This window comes from Cariama cristata, unplaced genomic scaffold (assembly GCF_000690535.1).
Source record: "Cariama cristata isolate BGI_N322 unplaced genomic scaffold, ASM69053v1 scaffold23182, whole genome shotgun sequence".
NCBI classification, from domain to species: Eukaryota; Metazoa; Chordata; class Aves; order Cariamiformes; family Cariamidae; genus Cariama; species Cariama cristata.
In genome coordinates, this window is record NW_009604773.1 from 9846 (window position 1) to 29654 (window position 19809).

The following is a 19809-nucleotide window of genomic DNA, read 5'->3' on the forward strand; positions in this document are numbered from 1 at the left end:
CTCAGGACCAACGACAGGGGCTGGCGCGGGCGGCGCAACTCCTTGAGTTCCTGCAACAAACACACACACACACAAAGTAAAATCAGAGGCTGGCAGGAGGGGGGGAAAAAAGACATTTTCATAATTGCAAAACCGTCCTGAAATTATCTCACGAAGTGAGTAACACCAAAACTGGGGGGTGGGGGGGAACAGCCTGCAAAGCCTCCTGTGGGGGTCTACATACTGCAGAGAGCGCATTGTCTTTAAACAGAAGTAGTGTCATGCCAGAAGTAATTAATATTGCAACGACAGTAACTAATCATTTATCCTAAAGGCTTCCTTCTGAGAAGAAGCCATTGCCATTTTGCAGGTCAGAGCTCTTCCTCATCTCCGGCTCAGCATCTTGCCTCGTCAACTGACTGCTGACGAAACACCTTCCTAATAGGTTATGCTTCCCAGGCTTCCAATTAAAGACACCTCACCTCCTTTACTCAGCTTTAAAACATTTCTCCTCTATTACAAACATCAGCGAAATCCTGTCTGGCTAAAACACTGAGATCGGAACTGGTCATCAACACGATTTTCAACGTGCAGAAGTGGCAGCAGATACAGTAAAAAAAAGGTAGAAAGGAGAGGTAAAGTCAGAACAGGGCTGGAGCAGGAGCAGGAAATCACAAGTTACTGTTCCAGAGAAAAGGGATACAAAAAAGCTTAATTTTAGTAGAATAAACCTTGCAATGTAAACTAAAAGGAAATGCAACAGGTAATTTCTGGATTTTTTTTAAAATACAATTTTCCATCCTTTATAGCTGGAACACCACCACCAATTTTCCATTTTAATTCCTGGACTCGTTTTTAGCATGGTCTTCTTCAGAAGAAAAAAATTAACTCTCAAAACATACCGCTTGAGAGAGCTCAGCCCAAAGCTTGTGGACATCAACACAACGAGCCAAAATGGAGGAGGATTACCGAGCTCCAGAGGACTTCGTGCCAATAAGCGTGTGCCAGCTGATCTCGCGTGGCTCCTTTTGTGTGAACTAGTACGGACTTCCTCTCGGGTCCTCTGCTGCCTTGACACCGGATCTACCTGCTCTTTCTGTGCACTAGCAGTTATTTACCTCAAAATAAGCTCCGTATCCGAGAAAGCATGTGTTGTTTTTTAAACTCACAAACGGAAATTTAAAGGGACTGACAGTTGCCAGCAGAACAAGCACAAATCTCTCCTAATCCATCTTGCGTTCCTTTATAGAGACTATAAATAATGTTTTATTTCCACATATATTAATAAAAATGAAAGTCAGGAATGCAGGTCACATTAAATTTTGTAACTCCCGCCCTGGGTAAAACTAGAATGTGAAGTAGCTATGTAAATTCATACTAGGATTAAATACTTGGCAGAGTCATCAGAGAAAAGCGCACTTTGATTTCAGCTTATAGAGCACGGTGGAGCAGACATCCCAAATAACCTTCCATTCCGCTGTCGTATCTTCCCTCGCCCTCCGCTCGGTTTATTTAGCATTTCTATCCCAAATGTGCCGGAGCCTTCTGAAGAACACACGTGTTGCCCTCTCACCACACCACTTCTTATGCTTAACACCACCTCTAACAGAAACCTTTTTATCCGAGTGCTCTTTATATTCATATCAGAAGGAAATTATGTTCTGCCGACCAGAACAACTCCGGTAACAAAGATGTGAATATTCTCACAGTCCCTGGTATCATCTTACCTTCCCCTCCAAGGAGTCACTTTTAAGACGCTGCTTGATAGGTCACTCTTTGAAAGAAATGTTCCAGCAGCAACAGCATATTTTTTCTGTTGGGTGGGGTTTTTTTGTTGTTTTTTTTTTTTTTCCTTTTTAACTTTAAAACGCACAGCCCTCCCCCTCCTGCTGTTCGTATCCAGGGCTGTAAGTCATCTCATTTAAACTCCTCCCATGGCTTAGTACTACAGATCTGACGAGATGGACATACGGCTAACAAGGTCTTCCAAGAATGTTATTTTGCTGAATTCTGAGGTCTGGGGATATTGTTGTAGATAAGTAAATTCTTCCACAGGAGATTAAAAACAAGGCCGCAAAGAATAACTGCGATCTAATGAGCTGAAGAGGATAAACATACGCTTCTGCTCTCTGGCAGCAGGGCAGACGTAGGTTACAACAGCATGAACGTGAGGCAAGTGTGGAAAGTTTTTTTGAATTTAACAAGTAGGAGTAATTTAATTTCTCAAGCTCGCTTCTACACAAAATGCAGCACACAAGCAGCATAATGCTACCTGAAACTCATTCTCTTCCACTCTGGACTGCACCAGCAGCACAGCTGAACACTTTTTACTTTAAATCAGCCCACTCAAATTTTGAGGCTGAACTACGCTGTAGAAACAACGACTAAGAGTCTCCTCGCTGTGCGGACAAATCAGGCACCAATTAAAAATTTACTCTCAAAGAGCTGTCCAGAAACACATCCAAGTTTACTGAAAATGCTCATTAGCGGTACAGATTGCACATGCAATGTCTAGGAAAATTTAAAGCCCTTTGTTGTCTTATATAGACAGTATGTAAAATTTAAATATTTTGTCAAACTTGAAAAGAAGTACCAGAGCTCCTAGAGAAACAAGAGTGATTTAGTGACCATCTCATACCTGTGCAGACGACTGATGGAATTTGTCTGCTCCAGCCTGTATTTTAGTTATTTGTTCATAACTGTAAGCCTTTTTGTAGTAGCTAACCGTGTCTTCTTCCTTACACACACACACACAACCACCCCTTGCACCAGCTGCTTGTGCTGCATAACTTGGCTAAGACACAGCTTCTAGTACCGGAGATACAATTCTCAGACCTTACACCTAATATGTTATTCTGTTCAAACATGTAAAAATATAGGTGGCTTTCACAACTTATTTTTATTTGTAACTTTTACCAGTGATGCATAGTGGAAGGTCCTCAGAACATGCAAAGAATGTTTCCTATGAAGAACACAGATGCAAGCGTAGTAGGAAAACCCATCGCCAACCTTGAGTCTTGCTTCAGAGGTGCAAGAAAAATCACACAGCGTGAAAAGTTTCATAATTTCACTTTACTCGTAAGACATAGCCCAAAACGCTATAGCTGTGCTGAAGAAGTGTCTTCTATCCAGAGAAGTCACAGGAGTGGTCCTGACTGTTTTGATAAATTAGGTAAAAAGCCAGAGTTCTGTGTCACTGTAATTCCATTTTTTATTATCTCCTCTTCTGGCTGCACAAGTCCCATGTTCCCTTGCGATAATTAACAGCATAACAAATGCTAACATAACTGAGAAGTGTAGTATCTGTTTTGGTTTTCTGGGTTTTTTTTTTTCTTGGTTTTTGTTTGGTTGGCTTTTAACTGAAGTCTGCTCAACAAGCGATCACCACATCTCTTATAATCCCTTAAATTACTTCTCAGCTGTGCTGTTACAAGAATGCAAGGGGAGGAATGGCGTTTTCCGTACCTGACACGGCAATCCTGCTTCAAATACATATGAAAATATACATGAGAACAAGAAGAGAAAAAGCTTACGATTCCACAGAAGGGGCGAAAGGTTTACACTTTGAGTTTGATGCTGACGTTCTGCAACGTTTAGCATGTCACATGAATTCTCCTATCGTTCTCCAGTGAGGAATGTTGCATCTTAGAACTAGAATGTTAAATACTACCAGGAAATTCTTAGAAGAGGGACAACGCTGTAAGTCTTGGGTCTTTTTCTGGAGTTCGATACAGAATCCTTTAGACCAAGCCAAGACTGTAAAGAAAGAAGCCTAAACTTGAGAGCCTGAATATTGATTCACAGCTTAAATAACTTGCCATAAATACCAACATTTTCAGGGTAGTCACTATCCATCACTGAAGCCAGTAGGAGTTTGCTCCTATTCATGTAAGATGTTTAAACAAAGATGTAAGAGTCAAACTACGTTATGTGTACAGTGTGGGTTACTGGTATTACGACCTCTAAAATTCCTGCTTTATAAAACATAAACACTAAACTGATCCAGGTTAAGGGCATCATCAAGTCAAAAGTGAATTCCAGGAATGGTGCTTGAGAGTTCATGTTCCTTTACCTCTGAATTCTCATTCGGTAGCATTATGAAAGCAAGAGTCATATACATAATTAGCGAACCTGCAGCATTTGTTATGCTTTTAAAATGGGCGGTCACAAGGAATTTGGAAATGTATTAGGTTTATCCCTGTTCATATCCTGTATTAATAAAAAGCTCATCCTTCCTTTGAAGGAAGTATCCACTTTATAATGCAGTAATACTCTGATGAGCTCACAGAATATTGCACTCTTTCATGATTTAATGCAGATTACTAAAAGACCATGTAGTTACTTTAGAATAAAACAGCAAGAGAGAAAAGAATAATAATTCAGCATGCATTAACAGGAAATGAATACCAAGTTCAATGAGAACTACAGTATAATTAATATTCGATAATATGTAATTATCATTGTAGGAATTTAGGTAAAAGGAGCACTAGACCAGAACCTACAAACTGCAGCATGGTGTATTTAATCAAGATAACAGATCACAGAATCTGAATATTCGAGACATAGCATCTGCAACAGCAGTTTATTACTGGTCCAAATTACAGCATTTGCTCAACACTAAGAACAAGTTGGCAAATCAAAAATTATTTAAAAGCCTGTCACTTTCTGCAATACGTACACGTAAAAGGAGTCTAAAAATATCTGCTTTGCAGATCATTTAAAAAAAAAAAAAAGACATACGAGCACACACTCACAAAACCAGTTACAGTCTGGATAATCTTGTTCAAATTAAGAACAAGAAGCTACAACAGCAGCGAATATGATCGAGGATACAACTAAATCAAAACAACCTGAGGGTGGTTTTTAGAAATAAGCACAAAAAAAGTCAGGCACAATGTCCACGAGGGATTGCTCCTCTGAAGCACAAACATGTCTTTGCTGGAAGTGATGAAAGAATTACATTGGAGGAACGAATGAAATTAGTGGAGATGAAACAGAACGTAACGTAACTTACATTACTAAGAAAGCACATGAAATCTTACAATAATAAATTTAGAGTTACTTTGTAACATATCTTGCATATAAAAACTGAACAGATAAATAAGCTTCACTTTGAAGTTACAAAAATTAGAAAAGAGCTCCTGTGTTTGTACAGATTACAAAAGGCGTTCTCCAGCAAGGTTAAGCTTAGATTTCTATGACAGTCTCTTCAAAGCAATCTTCATTCCTTGAATTCAGCCTGCTGAAATAAGTTCTTCTATCCTGCCCAAATATCCGAGGAACATTTCTTCATTCTTCATGTTACGCTACTCAAGCCCCTCCATCCCTATTTCCCCAAGCAGAGTCCTCATGACATACTTCATGACGCTGTCAAACAGATCTTTCTTCCACCTTCTTATCTCAGCTTGGAGAGCCACATCATGGGAATGTTTAACGAGCAGTTGGAGGGCTTCGTGAGAAACCAGTCACACGATCGGTCCCCTACTCAAATTGCTAAACCATATACTTGTGAACATGAGGTCCTCTAGTCTGAAGCATTTCATTTCCCTTCTCTGCACTGTCCCATGGCTAACCGAGGGTGATGCTGTACCCACTCATGTACTGTGTCCAGTTCATTTGCCTTTGACCTGTACAAGACCGTAGGTCAGACACTAAGGCTATACTTAAATTGTCAAGCCTGCAAGCACTGCTGGGCTCCGGGACCGAGATGCATATATAGATTGCATCTCATGTCCGCACATGTGGTGAAACCCTGGCACACTCCATTTCCCATGCTTTGATTTCCCTAGGAGTGAAACCTGACACACAGAATGAAAAGGAAGGAACGACGACACAGCCTGGCCAGCTCTGGAACTCAGAGGATGGGGAGGACAAGACTTCAAGGGACACTTCTTCGCTACCTAGATTAGCATGTGTGGTGGAAAACATCACCTCTGTCATGTTTTTCTTCCAGTCTAAGGAGAGGCCAGATCTGGACTCTCACACGCGGAGCTAAGCTCAATTGTTAAGTGAATCAAAGTGGTTTTAGAAGACAGCTTTGTTTGTTACCTTACTGAAAAGTTTTAAAAGCAAAACCAACTGATACTGATCCTTTATCTTTAATCATGTAAAATATCATCTTTTTTTTCTAGTTTTCTTGTATCTTCTATCAGATTGGGAATAGTCCCCCTTAACTCCAAAGTGTCAGGATGGAAGGATTTTACACAACTCCTTGATTATAAATAACAACTTCTTGAAACAACACACTCATCAACATAAAATGCTATTACTTCAGTAAACACACAGATCTCTAAGCTATTACCTCAGGACTACTCTGTAAGCTCACACATGCAATCTTAGAAAAACAAAAAAACTCTCCTATCCGCTTGTCGATGAGATTCAACGTTGAAAGAAGTCACTCTCACCACATGGACAACTTTATCTGCCTCAACTATTCCGTAAACAAGTTAACAAAAACAAAGGCAAGTTCTTGATCTTCAGGTTTAACGAATTCAGCTTCCTTGAATTTGTAAGAATAAAAAAAGCTACTGTCCAAGTAACTAATGTGGGTATATAATTTACTTCAATCTTAATTTTGTAAAACCTTTTTCTTATGTGCACAGTGATACAGCAAACTGCAGAGTAACTTAATACATTCCAAAGGCTTGGAATAAGAAGTTCAACTTATGCTGTACAAGACATAGTACGGTAAACTTCAAAAATCTGGTAACACAGTATTACACTTACAAAAAGTGTAACTTCATCATTAAGATGTGAATGTCTTAAATTTATAGTCCGATAATCCTTACAGCTACAATATTCTCTCAATCCATAGTATCACCGCAGAATTTTTTTTTAAGCTCTTCTCTGTTTGCCTAGTGGCCAAGATACTCTAACACAATTAGCTGCTCGTTTTGCGTATCTGCTTTGATAAATTTTAAAAAGCAGACTGATTTTCAGGGAGAAGCAACTCTTCACTTTTTGAAAAATGCCTTTTAACAGGGTCTTATTTCAAGTTTCCAACATGAAGGATCCAAAAATCACTAGTCATGGCTGGAAAATTTAGCCATCAAATCCAACAGAGCAGTATGCTCTCAGGGAGACAAATCTTTGGGTTTTTTTCAGTGTACACTGTAAAGTTCTGGGCAGAAACACACTAAAACAAAATTCATTTTCATTTGCTTGTTAAGCGCTCATTTAGATGTTTAAAATCCCACAAATGTAATAATCTCACTGAAATTTGTAGGAAACAAGTCTCTTGCACATATTCTTGACACTGACCCATAAAAGGCCATCCCAAAATAGAATTTAGCAGACCTCTGTAACACTAAACAGTATACACTCTCTTTAAAAATCTGACCAAGCTCATATCAGAGAGTGAAAAGTAATTTATTTAAGATATCCAAAGTTAGCTTGGTTTTGCTAGTCAAAATACCATTTTGTAATATTTACAAAAGGTAACTTATTGTTAAAACCACTTCAAAACCTCTAATGCTGCAGGGCTGAAGAAAAGCTTTTGTTTTTTCATTTTATTAAAATAATTTATTCCATACATAAAAAGTATACCATATTTTCACAGCTTTAAAAAATACACTAAAAAAAAAAACTGTTTCTCTGTAAGGTAATTTTATACACGTAACAGTTGAGTCTAAAACATAGTTTGTAAGTCATACGTATGTTTTGTTGTAAGTTAACTTTCTATATGGTATAAACATCAACTTGTTAGAAGTAGACAGCATTTTGTTCTGTCCTGAATTTGTAACTTAAACATTACGGCTTTTTTGTTTCTTCAGAAAACAGATCTTTAATAATTAAAAAAATTTACTGCTCCTTCTGTGCAAAAATCAAGACTCTAAAAATTATTTAAAAGCCAAGAGGAGGGCAGAAATTTCAACAAGTTTAGAAAAATCTGCTTTACTTTCCCCACGAATTAAGTCAGTAGCAAAATCAAAATCGTATTTTAAATTCAGGGAACAAAATAAAAAAATGAACTTACCAAGAAGTGGAATAGCTTGGGTGACAGGAGCAGGTACATTAGTAGGTGCTACAGGAGGTGGAACAGTCCCATATATTTTGGAACTATCGGTAGTTTCAGCATTTCCTCTGGATCCAGAAACCACTGTTGGGATTGGATTTCCTACAGATGAATCTTTTGTAGTGTCTTCATTCACACCAGTTGCTGTAGCTAAGAAATAATGCATTGACATATTAAAAAAGTGTCAGCTTTTCTGCTTGCACGATACCTTCCTTCTACTGCCGCTTGCCGACGATTTCAACACTTACAATTTGGGATGTTTACTGCTGGAGTGTGAGGAACAGATACTGGAGGAGTTATAGGTGGTGGTGGTCCAGGAGGAAGAAAGCCTATTTAAAATAAAAAAAAAAAAAAATATTAACATTGAATATCACTTTGCCAAAACATACTTGTGCAGTTTATATCACAGATGCTTTTATTTGCAATATGGTTAAAAAAAAAAGGACTTAATATTCCTAAAAATACATAAATATACCTGGGGGTAAATGCATTGGGTTGAAACCAGGTCGTAAAAATGGAGGTGGTGGCGGCGGCGGCACTCCAGGAGCAAATCCAGGAGGTGGGATTCCTAAAGGTGCCGTGAAAGCAGGTGGTTGGAGAGCACCAACCACAGGAGGAGCTGATGGATGTGGTGGAACCTACGAAAAAAGGAAGGGGAAAAATGTGTTACCTCAAGACCGAATGGATTAGTTGTTGTTGTGCTGTGGACTGCTGTCTTCTGGGCTTTGTCCATTAAAACAAGAAAACTTAAGCTACCTTAAATTACTCTGCAACAAGGTGACTTACATAACTGATCTAATTAGCAGTCAAAGAACTCCTACAACTTAAAATATCAACATTGATCTTGTCTGCCTTTGTTCTTAAATAAAAAATTATTCTCTGTGGTAAATCAATACTAATGCATGCTGGTAACTCCTCTAAATATACCCTTTACACAGTAGCTGGAATTAGTTTTACCCTCCAGCATGATACACTACAATGCACACAACTTTGGAGCAATTAACAACCTTTTCTTTTTTCTTTTTCGCTACTTGAGTTTCTATAATATTAGAGTGACTATTGTTTCCTCATTAATTTTTTTTTTAAATTCTGATTTATACCAAGCTCTGAAGAAAAACTGATTAAGTTGGTCCTTAGACTCCTATTTATGAGCTTACTGTAAAAACTACATTAAATGTGTGTGAATCAAAAGGAAAAAGTTTAATCAAAATATGTTCTGCATTTAGAATTGATTTATTAAAGCAAAGGAGAGCTGTGTACTCAATTGATTATAACTGACTCGCCTCCATGACCATCAAAATTTCAGAACTACTACAGCAAGACCCTTCATAACTCATTTATTTCTAGAGTAAACAAGAAAAAGCCTTTACTGCTTTATTCTCAGAACTGAAGGAAGTGGCATTAAACCAAAACATTCTCCTTAAACCTGGAGAAGCTGCTAAAGCTGCCGAGCACCTCATAACCACTTCAAACTTCTCTTCCAAATTCTTTACCAATGGCTAGGTTAAGTCAGCTGAGGCACATTAAAACTTGTACTATTAGAATTTTAAAATCAATTTATTACAATAGGCTTTAATTCATTAGGCTTGAGTGTAGACCACCATTTTTTATTTTCAGTTTTAAATTGGTTATTTATTGGTTTATAATAACCTGCTTAGGGTCTGGCCTGAAGTTAAGCTAACTAAGCAGGATGTGAGAAACTACTGGATGTGGCACGAGAAACTGCCGAACGTGGCAGGTAACAACGTGAGAAGCCAACGAAAGTTAGAGACAGCACCATGAGGGGTGGCTGGATTCCGCAGGTGGTTAAGGGGGTGTTACGTGAACAACTGCCAAACGTCAGCGAGAAGCAGAAAGGAACACAGGGGACCTCCTGGGGACCAGGACCTTGCAAGGCCCACAGTGCACAGGTAAGCGCATCTAGGAGTACCAGATAAGGCCAAGACTACCTAGATGAACATTAACTTTGAGTTACCCTAGAGGTGTTTCCATTAATCGCAGCTAAAGCTTTAGAAAAAGCGCTTCAAAGCCACAGTAACCTAATAGTCTTGGTAGGTCTTTTTGTTTGTTTTACAGGGAACTTCTTCAAAGAAGAACTTACAAAAGTAGCTAGATGTAGCAACAGATCTGTTGATTGCAGTAATGTTCTGCAAAGCAAGCGTTCACATGCAGAGCGTGTACATAGCAGAAGGAATTGAGAAGGGGTTATCAAGACAGCAAAAAGATTTTTAAAAAGAGGGGAAACTTGCTAAGTGCGGTCAGTCCTTAAGGAGTTAAAAGTTGAAAAAAAGGTGGATGAAGCATGTGTACGCAAAGGCTTGAGAAAGTATAATGAATAGTAAAATATTATGATGGGACCAGAACAGAAGTAACATCAAAGGAAAATTATTTAGATATGTTATTAGAGGATATTCATACCTAATTATCAAAGCTTAACTCCCGTACCTCATTTTTTCTAAAAAGTTAACCATCTAATGCATAATTGTAAGTAACACGTTAAAACCTTTCATTTAAGCAGAAAGAAAAAAGGAAGGCAGTAAAAATCTGTGCAGAAATGTCACAACACCTGATTTAAAATACAATTTGAAGTATAAAGTTTCTCTGTTAAAGAGACAGAACCAATGGCTAATAAACACTGACAGATAACACACACAGAGGACTGGTGAACAGTTTCAGAATAATAGCTAATGAATTGGATAAAACAAAGTAACGAAAACGCTACTGGGGAGACCCTTTATTAACAGGGAGACAAACCTTGGGAAAACCTGGTATTTTACTAGCAACACTGGAAACCGGAACAGCTAACCTCTCGGTGACGGTAACGCATACTGCCAGGTGCACCTCATTGAACATGTCCTGGGGTTTGGCCTGCATCCAGGTACAACTATTTCTTACTGCACACCTCTCATGGAGACTTGAAGGAGAATCATTGGCCCCGTGAACTAAAGGAGCACAGTCTACCTACAGTGCTTCAAGACAGGGAAACATATATTTAAGGGCACCTGGAGTCTCCAGTAGGAAGACTGCCAAGAAGGAGTCTGCCAGTTTCAATAGGAAGGGTACAGGATGGACACTGGACCAAAGCACAACTCCCACATCTAGTTATAGGGAGAAGGAGCACGTGGGATTGAGAAATACATCAGGAAATTTGGGAGATACGCACTCAACTTGGACTCTGGCTTCTGGCTGAAAAGCCATTAAATGAAGAAAAGGGACTTCGGGTTGGACTGGAAAACTTATGGAAAGGGTGGCCACAGCAAACTCCCTGGACTTCAGTGTATAACTCTAGCAAAGCCTGAGCCATAGTTCACTGCAGAAGCATGGCAGTTTTCGGAGGGTGACACCAAGCTTTGCCAGGAGAATGGAAAACCAATTGGCCAAAACCTCGTCAATGAATACACAACACAAGCGATATCACAAGTGCTATTAACTGAATCTGACTCTCAACAACCAAGAAATAGACTTAAGCTGATCTTGGACACTGCAATATGACTTAAAAATAAACACAGACCTACCCTCAGAGTGGACCACTGAAGTGGATTACTCAGACCTGCTGGAGTGGGACCAGATTCAGCAACAGCTCAGAGATCTGAATCTACAGGCAAGAAAAGGGCTCACTCCAGCAGCACAACACAACAGAAGCACTGCACCTCTCTTGCCAACAACCCAGGACCCTGTGGCTGAGAAGACGCTGTGTGCGCTATTGAGGCCAAAGAACCAGACTTACCTACACAGGCTATCGCTCTTAGAAGGACGGTACTGATTTTAAGCGCCTTACTACACAGAGGTCGCATTCATGGGTCAAGGTGATACTGGCAGGAACAGGAGGACAGTCTGCAGCTCAGGTGATGTCCAGCAGAGCAGGGCTCCACCCCTCTGTGTCCAGCCCACACAGAAAGGTAGCACAGAAGGCCCCTTTGGGCTCCACCAGAGAAAGGAGTGATGCAGCCCCTTCCCATCCTACCTTTAAGCACGGGATTGCCAGGGCTGTGGGCAGATCTCAAAGCTGCTGACTAGGCCCCCACCTGAAGTTAAGCTTCACAAGAAAGGGCATTACAGGCATGAGAAGCTACTGGACACAACATGAGAAACTGCCAGATGTGACAGATAACAATGTGAGAAGCTGACAAATTACAGAGAGTAGCATAAGGGAGGGCTGGATTTTGCAGGCGGTTAACAGGGTGCTTTGTGAACAACAGCCAAACTTCACAGATAACCAGAAAGGAGCACTGGGGATCTCATGGGGAAAAGGACCTTCCTTGCGAGGCCAACGGTGCATAAGTAACCATATCCAGGAATACCATACAAGGACAGTATTACTTAGGTAACTGTGCCATAAATTGCAAATCTGGGTAGGGATGCAGCAAAACTGGGACCAACATGGAAAAAAAAAAATGAGGGGGGCAAAAAGGAAGGTCAAGAAGTGAGAAAAGAGACTAAGTTATGGGAATGGTACAGCCAAAGCTGTTTGGGGTTATCTGCCAGGCAGCCCTACACCTGATCACTGCAGCCTGAACCAGGATGATGCAGAAAGCCTGTTCTGCCATACCACAGGCACCAAACCTGCTTCTCCAGTCAGAGGCCCAGGGCGGGCAGGGTGCTCCCCACGGCTGACAGGGGAGCAGGCAGACGAGGGACCGAGCAACCTGGTATCACTGTCCTGATGGCCATCCCAGGCTGGACAGCATCAGCAGTTACCCAGCACTCACAGCAACCTCCCCACCTCTTAACAGTCCCCAACACTGAAGCCCATACAAATGAAAGCAGTTCTGCTTGTATCAGAGGACAAAAACACATCAGCTAATTAAAATGCAACGGTACTCTACAAAGTTATTTAAACAAAAGAAGTAGAATACAAGCAGCTTTTTCCTTTAGGCATGAGGTCACATTTGCATATTACAAAACATGTTACTTTTCCTACTAACATGACAGCTGAACTTAATTTGTAGGTTTTAAGAACTATTTACAAATTATTAAACTATCGTATTTATGGCCAGAGAAGACAATCGAATTAGTCAAGTATAAGACAGCATAAAAAAGTTCACTGTGAAACCAAAGACAAAGAGTAAATACAGTTCTCTGATCCTGGTCTGAATTTGTGAACATGCAAGTTTCTTTGTCATAGTAAAAAACTGAAGCTGATGAGGGTGAGACAAGCAATCGGCACACTCAATATACTCTGAAACTGGTTGGTTTTTTCTTTACACTTTCTTTTTCAGCATGGATTTAAGGAAAATAAACAAAATCACTACTATTTAATACAGTTACTAGCTATTAAAACTCTCTGAAATTAGAAATTTGACTTACGTATTCATTTACTAATAATACCTCTGTGTCAAAACAACACAAAATTCAAAATACTGTGTTCTCAAATCACATAATTGGCTAAATTATGTATGTCTTCAAATAATTTGAGTTCTTGATCATTTCTGAGTGTCTGCCATATTGTAATTCATAAACCAAATTTTCTCAAGATGTAAAATAGTTTTATCCACACTTTCTCCCATTTGGAAGAAGGTATACTACTATTTTAACAGCGAAGAAGGAAACTATTACTAAGATGTATCTGTCAATAAATATAGCTAAGAGAAATACAGATTATAAAACACCGGAGGGAGTAATTATTACTACATGCTACTTAAACTTTTAACAGTACAATTTCAGAGTGCTCTTTTAGCAAATGAGCATACAAGATCAGCTTTGACTAAACCATTATAACAACTAAGGAAGAGTATGAAAATTTTTATATTAAATTCTCAAAGGCTGTTCAAAAAGAATATACACAATACGAACAAACAAGAAAGCGGTGTGCATAGTTTAGAAGGTCTATAGCTTATTTAAGCCAACAGCAAGGAAAATTAATTAAGAAAACAGAAGGGGAAAAAATGCAATCATAAAACTGAGAGGATGCAATTCAGCCCATTAATAAAAAGAATCTACTGCAATAATTTATCCAGGACTGAGTGAACAGATATTAGAAGTACAATCCTACAACACTTCAAATAAAGATCTGGCAGACACACATATGCTCTGTCTACATTACCATTAGAGCAGGAACCAGGTTTTGGAGCAAATCCTCCATCATTCCCACTAACCACATGCCGACTCAGTTCCCAGAGCTGTGCTGGTACATGCAAACTACATCCCTTTTCAGGGAAATCAAATCAGATGCTCTGCTCTTGCTGGGCACAAACCATGCTCCAAACCCTAATGGGTTCAGTTTTTTTCAAGTCTTCCATTGCTGCTGTGACTTAGCAGAAAAGGAATGTTCTTCTATGAGACTGTATTGCTCTTTTACATGGAGAAGCTCAAATAATGGATTTCAGGTGCATACTCGTTTTATGGGACAGGAAAGTTATCTTCATGAACTGACAGCATAGCCAGTCTGTGAACAAGAGTATTTTTAACCAGGGGCAACAACATGACAAACACACACCCATAAAATCAACTAGTTACCATTCATCATATTGCCTCCCTCTCTTTACCTTACGTATTGCCTTACTGAACTATTATTCAAAGTTTTTTGTTTAGATAACCAGAGCAAATGAGAAGCAACTCTCACCTGTGGAGGAGGTACTGTTATCGGTGCTGGCATGGGAACGGGAATTGGAACTGGTAAAGCTTTAGGTATAGGTGACACTGGTTCATTATGAGTAGCTTCTGCACCTCCATTTTGAGCTACTTCATTTTCAGACTTCTTGGGAATCCCCTTCCACTCTATACAAAAAAAACCCAAACATACATGTATCAAGCTCAGTAGAAGCAGACAAGTAGTCAAGTACTGCCATGTAAAACTACCATGTTTTGTGCTGTGTACAAAAATGACGCAATTGAAAATACGTTGATAATGAGAAGCACACAGCTAAAAAGCATTTAAACATGTTTCTGACAATAAAAATTCCAAATTACTTTAAACACAGTACAGCAAATCACTGAAACATGGCAAATAGATTTATTTCTTTCATTAGTCATTTAACATTTCTTTGCACTGACGGCATTTATACATGCCCAGGCCTCTGAAATATATTATCTGTCACAAAAACAGTAAGGCTGTTTTGGGACAAGCTTTCAACAGGTTCATTGCATTGTTCTCGAGCAAGAAGGCAGCAGCTTTTTCGCTAATATGAGAAGTCATTTCTGAAAAAACTATTTTCAAGTCTTGAACAAGGAAAAGCAGAATACAACAATAAAGAATCGCAGCAAAATATGAGAAACAAATATGGCTTTAAACTAATTTTACAGAAGAAATATGGCTCCTGTTGTTTGTCAGAACTTCCTGGGAAAAGACAGCTAAGCAGAAAAAAGGGATCACTGAAGAGGCATTATGGAAAAGAGAAAAGCACTGAGAAGACTGGAACACATTGGGGTTATGGTTATCAGTTCTTTGACTTTCATTTAAAATACACACTCAACTTATTTTTGTGTATTTATCATGAAGAGATGCTACTATTTAGAATAACCACCACCTAATAAGGGCAAAGCGGACAGAATGACAAAACCCTGAAAAAAGGTTTCAATAACTAGACAGCACACCACACAACGGTTAAAACCAACACAGTGGTCTATAGTACCAATTCAAAGAACTTAAGGCAATTTCAATTTTTAACTATCACATTCATTTAATATTACTTTTAAAATCACAACAGCCAGCACACTACTGGCTCTGTATTGATTTGAAGCCTGTAATTTATTTGAAGCTGCTGATTATAACAGGGGTCATTTTATGAATACAACCATAGAAGCCTGACATTTTCACTGCTTACAGTCAAAATAACAAAAATTCTATTAGCTCCCTATAAATACAAGACTTGCTAAAGGAATGGAAAATGCCACAAGTGTGAAAACTATAGTCACTTTTTTTTAGAAATTATGAAGTTGCCGTCAGCTCAGTTGCTACGCAATTACTCCAAAGGCAGGCTCCTTTGCTAGGGGTGCCTCACACAAACCGAGGACAGGACGGGGACACCAAGCTGGCTCTGGGACTAACAAGTACAACACACTTGCACGGTGCACTACCATCAAGGGCAAACATCAGCGCAGCTGAGAGGTCACCTAGGATCCAGGTGCATTTTTAGCCCAGCCTCTCGTAACACAGCTGCACAACTCCTGATGAGGGAGTGTCCTTAACTGCTTACAAACTCTCTCCAGCCTACGGGTTACACATGCTGCATTTCTTAGCCATTTCAACGATTTTATATGCACCTCAAGAGTCATGAAAGTCAGCCACACCAACTTCAGTACACCAGCAGAATGGACACTTTTTAAAAAGCATTTAAAAGTGTAGCAGTACTTTACCCGGACTAAGAGTTTCGTTGTCCAACATTCCTCCTTCACAGAAACTTTCAAGATCTTCAGGTTTCACTTTGTCCCATGGTATGTAAGTAACACCTAATTCTACATCCCAATACTGCTTGTAATCTGGCTTTATACCTTTATTCAAAGCCCATGCAATCTTGGGGGGAAAAAAAAAAAAAGCACGTAGTCAGTTAAATGTTTCTATTTTAATGGATTTAATATTTAGTTTTCACAAAACAGCATTACCATTTGAGGCTGGAAAGCAAAAATAATACTCTGATTGAAACTGCAATAAAAATAGGTTAGTTACAAACTCTGAAATAAGAGGTTTTTGGAGCAGAGTTAGTTCTTATTTCTTGGCTTGACTCTTGCACACAATTTGTAAAAATGTGTAAAGGCAGTTTCTTCAAGTGTTCCTCAGTCACTAAGATTAATTCTGTTTCCCTTCAGAGGACAGTGTCGCACTCTAATACAATGTTTTACAAAAGGAAGAACTCCACTAATGAATGCATTCTTCCTTATTTATTAGTACTCTTTGTAGGATTATCATATATAATTAAACTTGGTTATAAGACAAATAACCAGCAACAAGAAAAACATAGTTGTAGTCCACTGTACTGACTAAAAGGACATTATTTTTGCTGGTTAGATGACTATTGGCAATGTTTTAAGGAAACTGACCTAAGTTCCACTAGTCAAATTACAGCACAGGAAGAATATTTATCAAGAAAAAAAGTGGTCCATTTGCATAAACTTACAGAATGCCATATCCAGAATACCTAAAAGTCTAAAATAGATCAAAAAGGATTACAGTAATTACAGTAACTTTAGAATAGCCTGACATTTTCCAGGAAGTACCTTTATAGATTTCTGATTGACTTTGAAGTTTCCTCGGCTCAGTTTTTGTAGGGCACGGTAAGCATCTTGTCTGTGAACCATTACAATATAGGCACATCCTCTAGGTGGTATCATCTGTTAGTATTTTAAGAAAAAAAAATTGGTTTTGCTAGCACATTAACAAAGTAATGAACAACATACAAGTGGAACATCAGCAGGTGTTTCAAAAAAGACTATGGAAGTATGAAAGAGAATGTTAGTTCAAGATGCTAAGATAGCCCGTATCTTCTGGAAATACAAATTTCTAGTAAATCAAAGCCAACTTCTTATGTGGAAAGTTTTAAACTCTATTCCATGTGAGAATACGGACAATTGTCATATACTGAATCCTTAAAAAAACTGTTAAACACTAGTGTTCCTGTAAATGCTGTGGTCTGGCAATTAGTTAGTTTGTTGGAAGAAACAAGACACTCTAATACCCCACTTCATTCCATATACCACAAGCTGCAAGCTGCATCTCCACATTCAGTTTTATCTGCAGTTTTGTAATAATCTTCATTATTTGAGGAAAAAAAAACTCTGTTGTTTTACAGAAGTTGGGAACAGGAAGAAAGTTACAGTCACTTTTTGTTTGTTTGTTTAAATGAAATTTTATAGCTACTGGAACAGCCATGATATATACAAAAATATCCCTGAATACCGCAAACCATAATAGTTCTCCACATTTATGACTAAAATGCCAGAAGAGAAACAAGTAAAAGAAACAAGAACCCCAGCCGAGAGGCCACATTTCTATAATCAAAATGGTGCAGACAAGGAACTCGGTAGCAGAGTACATAATTCTGTACCCGTGTCCTCAATAGCCCTTTCTCATTCAGTTCTTTCCAGAGTAAGTATGATTTTTATGAAAATGGGATAATCTTCTGTATTACCCCCAAGACCGTTTTTAAATTGCAAGAAACTAAAGCAATTGCATTCTTGTTTTTCTACAAAGTGGACAAATGAACTGAGTTTACACGTTAGAAAACACAACCATACAGGAAATGAGAGCTCTTGACTCTTTTGAACATATCAAAAACAAAGCTGTCTTAAAACACACTGAAAAGACCTTCTGTAACCAAGGCACATCAAAGTAGCTTACACTGCACCATTTATACTTACATTTATTGATTCAATTGGGCCAAACTCCTCCAAAAGACTTCCAACATCCTGTTGAGTTGTCCTTTTGTCAAGTTGTCCAACCCAAAGCGTAGTACTACAAACTACAATTAAAGAGTTAACACAGATGGTAAGAAATCTGTAAATACACATTTCACAAGCCAAAATGTCAAAACAGTAATTTTAAAAGTCAGTTATTCAAACAAAAAAGCCAGCTAATATTAAAATATGTATTTTAATCTTTAAGAGTGTTTGACAGAAATCTCTTTTTCTTGCCTGCCTGGAGCTGTGTTAACAGTTAACCACAGCAACTACATCAGAATCGCTGTTGGAATGCACTCACTAAGAAGCTCTCCAGTTAACTAATATTGAAGTGACCTGCAAGTTCTAATGATCATGAGCTCTGCAAATCATCATAAAAAGGAAAAATATGCTTTGCTGCTAACAATGCTCCATGAAATATCCCAACATATACAGTGGATATTTCACAACAAAGTAACTCACTGTGCTCAGTATGAAATCCAAGCCACGCACCACCACAGCAAGTTATGGATGGTACTTACTGGCAAGATGATAATTAGATTGTTTATGGTGATACACCCACTACTAGCAAGATTTTCCTCCAGAATCCAGTGACAATTCAACTACAATGAGCAACCAAACTTTTAACCTCTTTAGTGACCTATCCAATGCCATTTCTTTTTACGGTTAAGTGAAAAATTATTGACATAAGCTGCTTCTTTCAGGAAAAACTAACCAACATGCTTATATCCCTTCAAGGTAATAAAACAGCAAATTAGCTCAAACCACCACATTCACCGAAGACCACTACAGCAACATTTAATACTCATCTATGTTTTCCTCACTAAGTGATACAAAACTACAAACCTAAAAAGCATTATGTGACAGAATCTGGGAGAGATCTTGGCAAAAGCGTATCTTGCACCACTGCCAGTGAGCTTTTAATGAACAGCGACAACGTCTTGCAGTCCTTTTCAACTAATGGTACTGTCATTCACAAGGTTTTAGCTAGTTAAAACTCTTTAGTTTTTGTCCCTCTTATATGACAAAGAACTTCTCATTTTACTTGATGATTCCAGAGAAGATTCCACACTCCCCAAGAATATTGAGATGACAATTACTACATTTTGTCTATAAATACAGGCAGAGCCAGGATTATTTCAGAAATCCTAGCATTAGCCTGTGTGTTTTCCAGGTCAAAGCTCTCTTCCAGGTTTGAGAGACACACAACATTGAATCATTAGAAAAATCATAATAATGTGCTCAACTTCTTGTTGCCTAATCTCCTTTAGCTTATATATCTCGAAGGAAGGAAAAGAAAAACATGGTGTTTCAGCTTTTTCTTTCCTCATTTTACATCCAAAATATTTCTCACTTGGAGATATTCCAAAAATGCCAAATTGTCTACATATGAGTAAAGGAAGTACAGAGATGTGTGGAGAATTTAATTCTTACCAGCTTTACAACAGTTCAGAAAATAAATCATAGGATCATAGAATTGTTAC

The 19809-nt window shown here is 38.6% G+C and overlaps 1 protein-coding gene across 1 annotated transcript in view; it reads right to left on the reverse strand.

Annotated features, from left to right (window-relative positions):
• Nucleotides 1–18387, reverse strand: part of SCAF4 (SR-related CTD-associated factor 4) — a gene marked incomplete at its 5' end in the record, with an annotated part of 19509 nt that extends 1122 nt beyond the window's left edge. Inside the window, 8 exons of the mRNA XM_009695741.1 lie at nucleotides 1–50; nucleotides 7955–8143; nucleotides 8242–8322; nucleotides 8469–8631; nucleotides 14556–14710; nucleotides 16289–16445; nucleotides 17147–17260; nucleotides 18287–18387. The exon at nucleotides 1–50 is cut by the window's left edge and continues 1122 nt beyond it. Of these exons, the coding sequence (XP_009694043.1) occupies nucleotides 1–50; nucleotides 7955–8143; nucleotides 8242–8322; nucleotides 8469–8631; nucleotides 14556–14710; nucleotides 16289–16445; nucleotides 17147–17260; nucleotides 18287–18387 (1010 nt within the window). The remainder of the gene's footprint in view (nucleotides 51–7954; nucleotides 8144–8241; nucleotides 8323–8468; nucleotides 8632–14555; nucleotides 14711–16288; nucleotides 16446–17146; nucleotides 17261–18286) is intronic.
• Between the last annotated feature and the right edge of the window lie 1422 nt (nucleotides 18388–19809).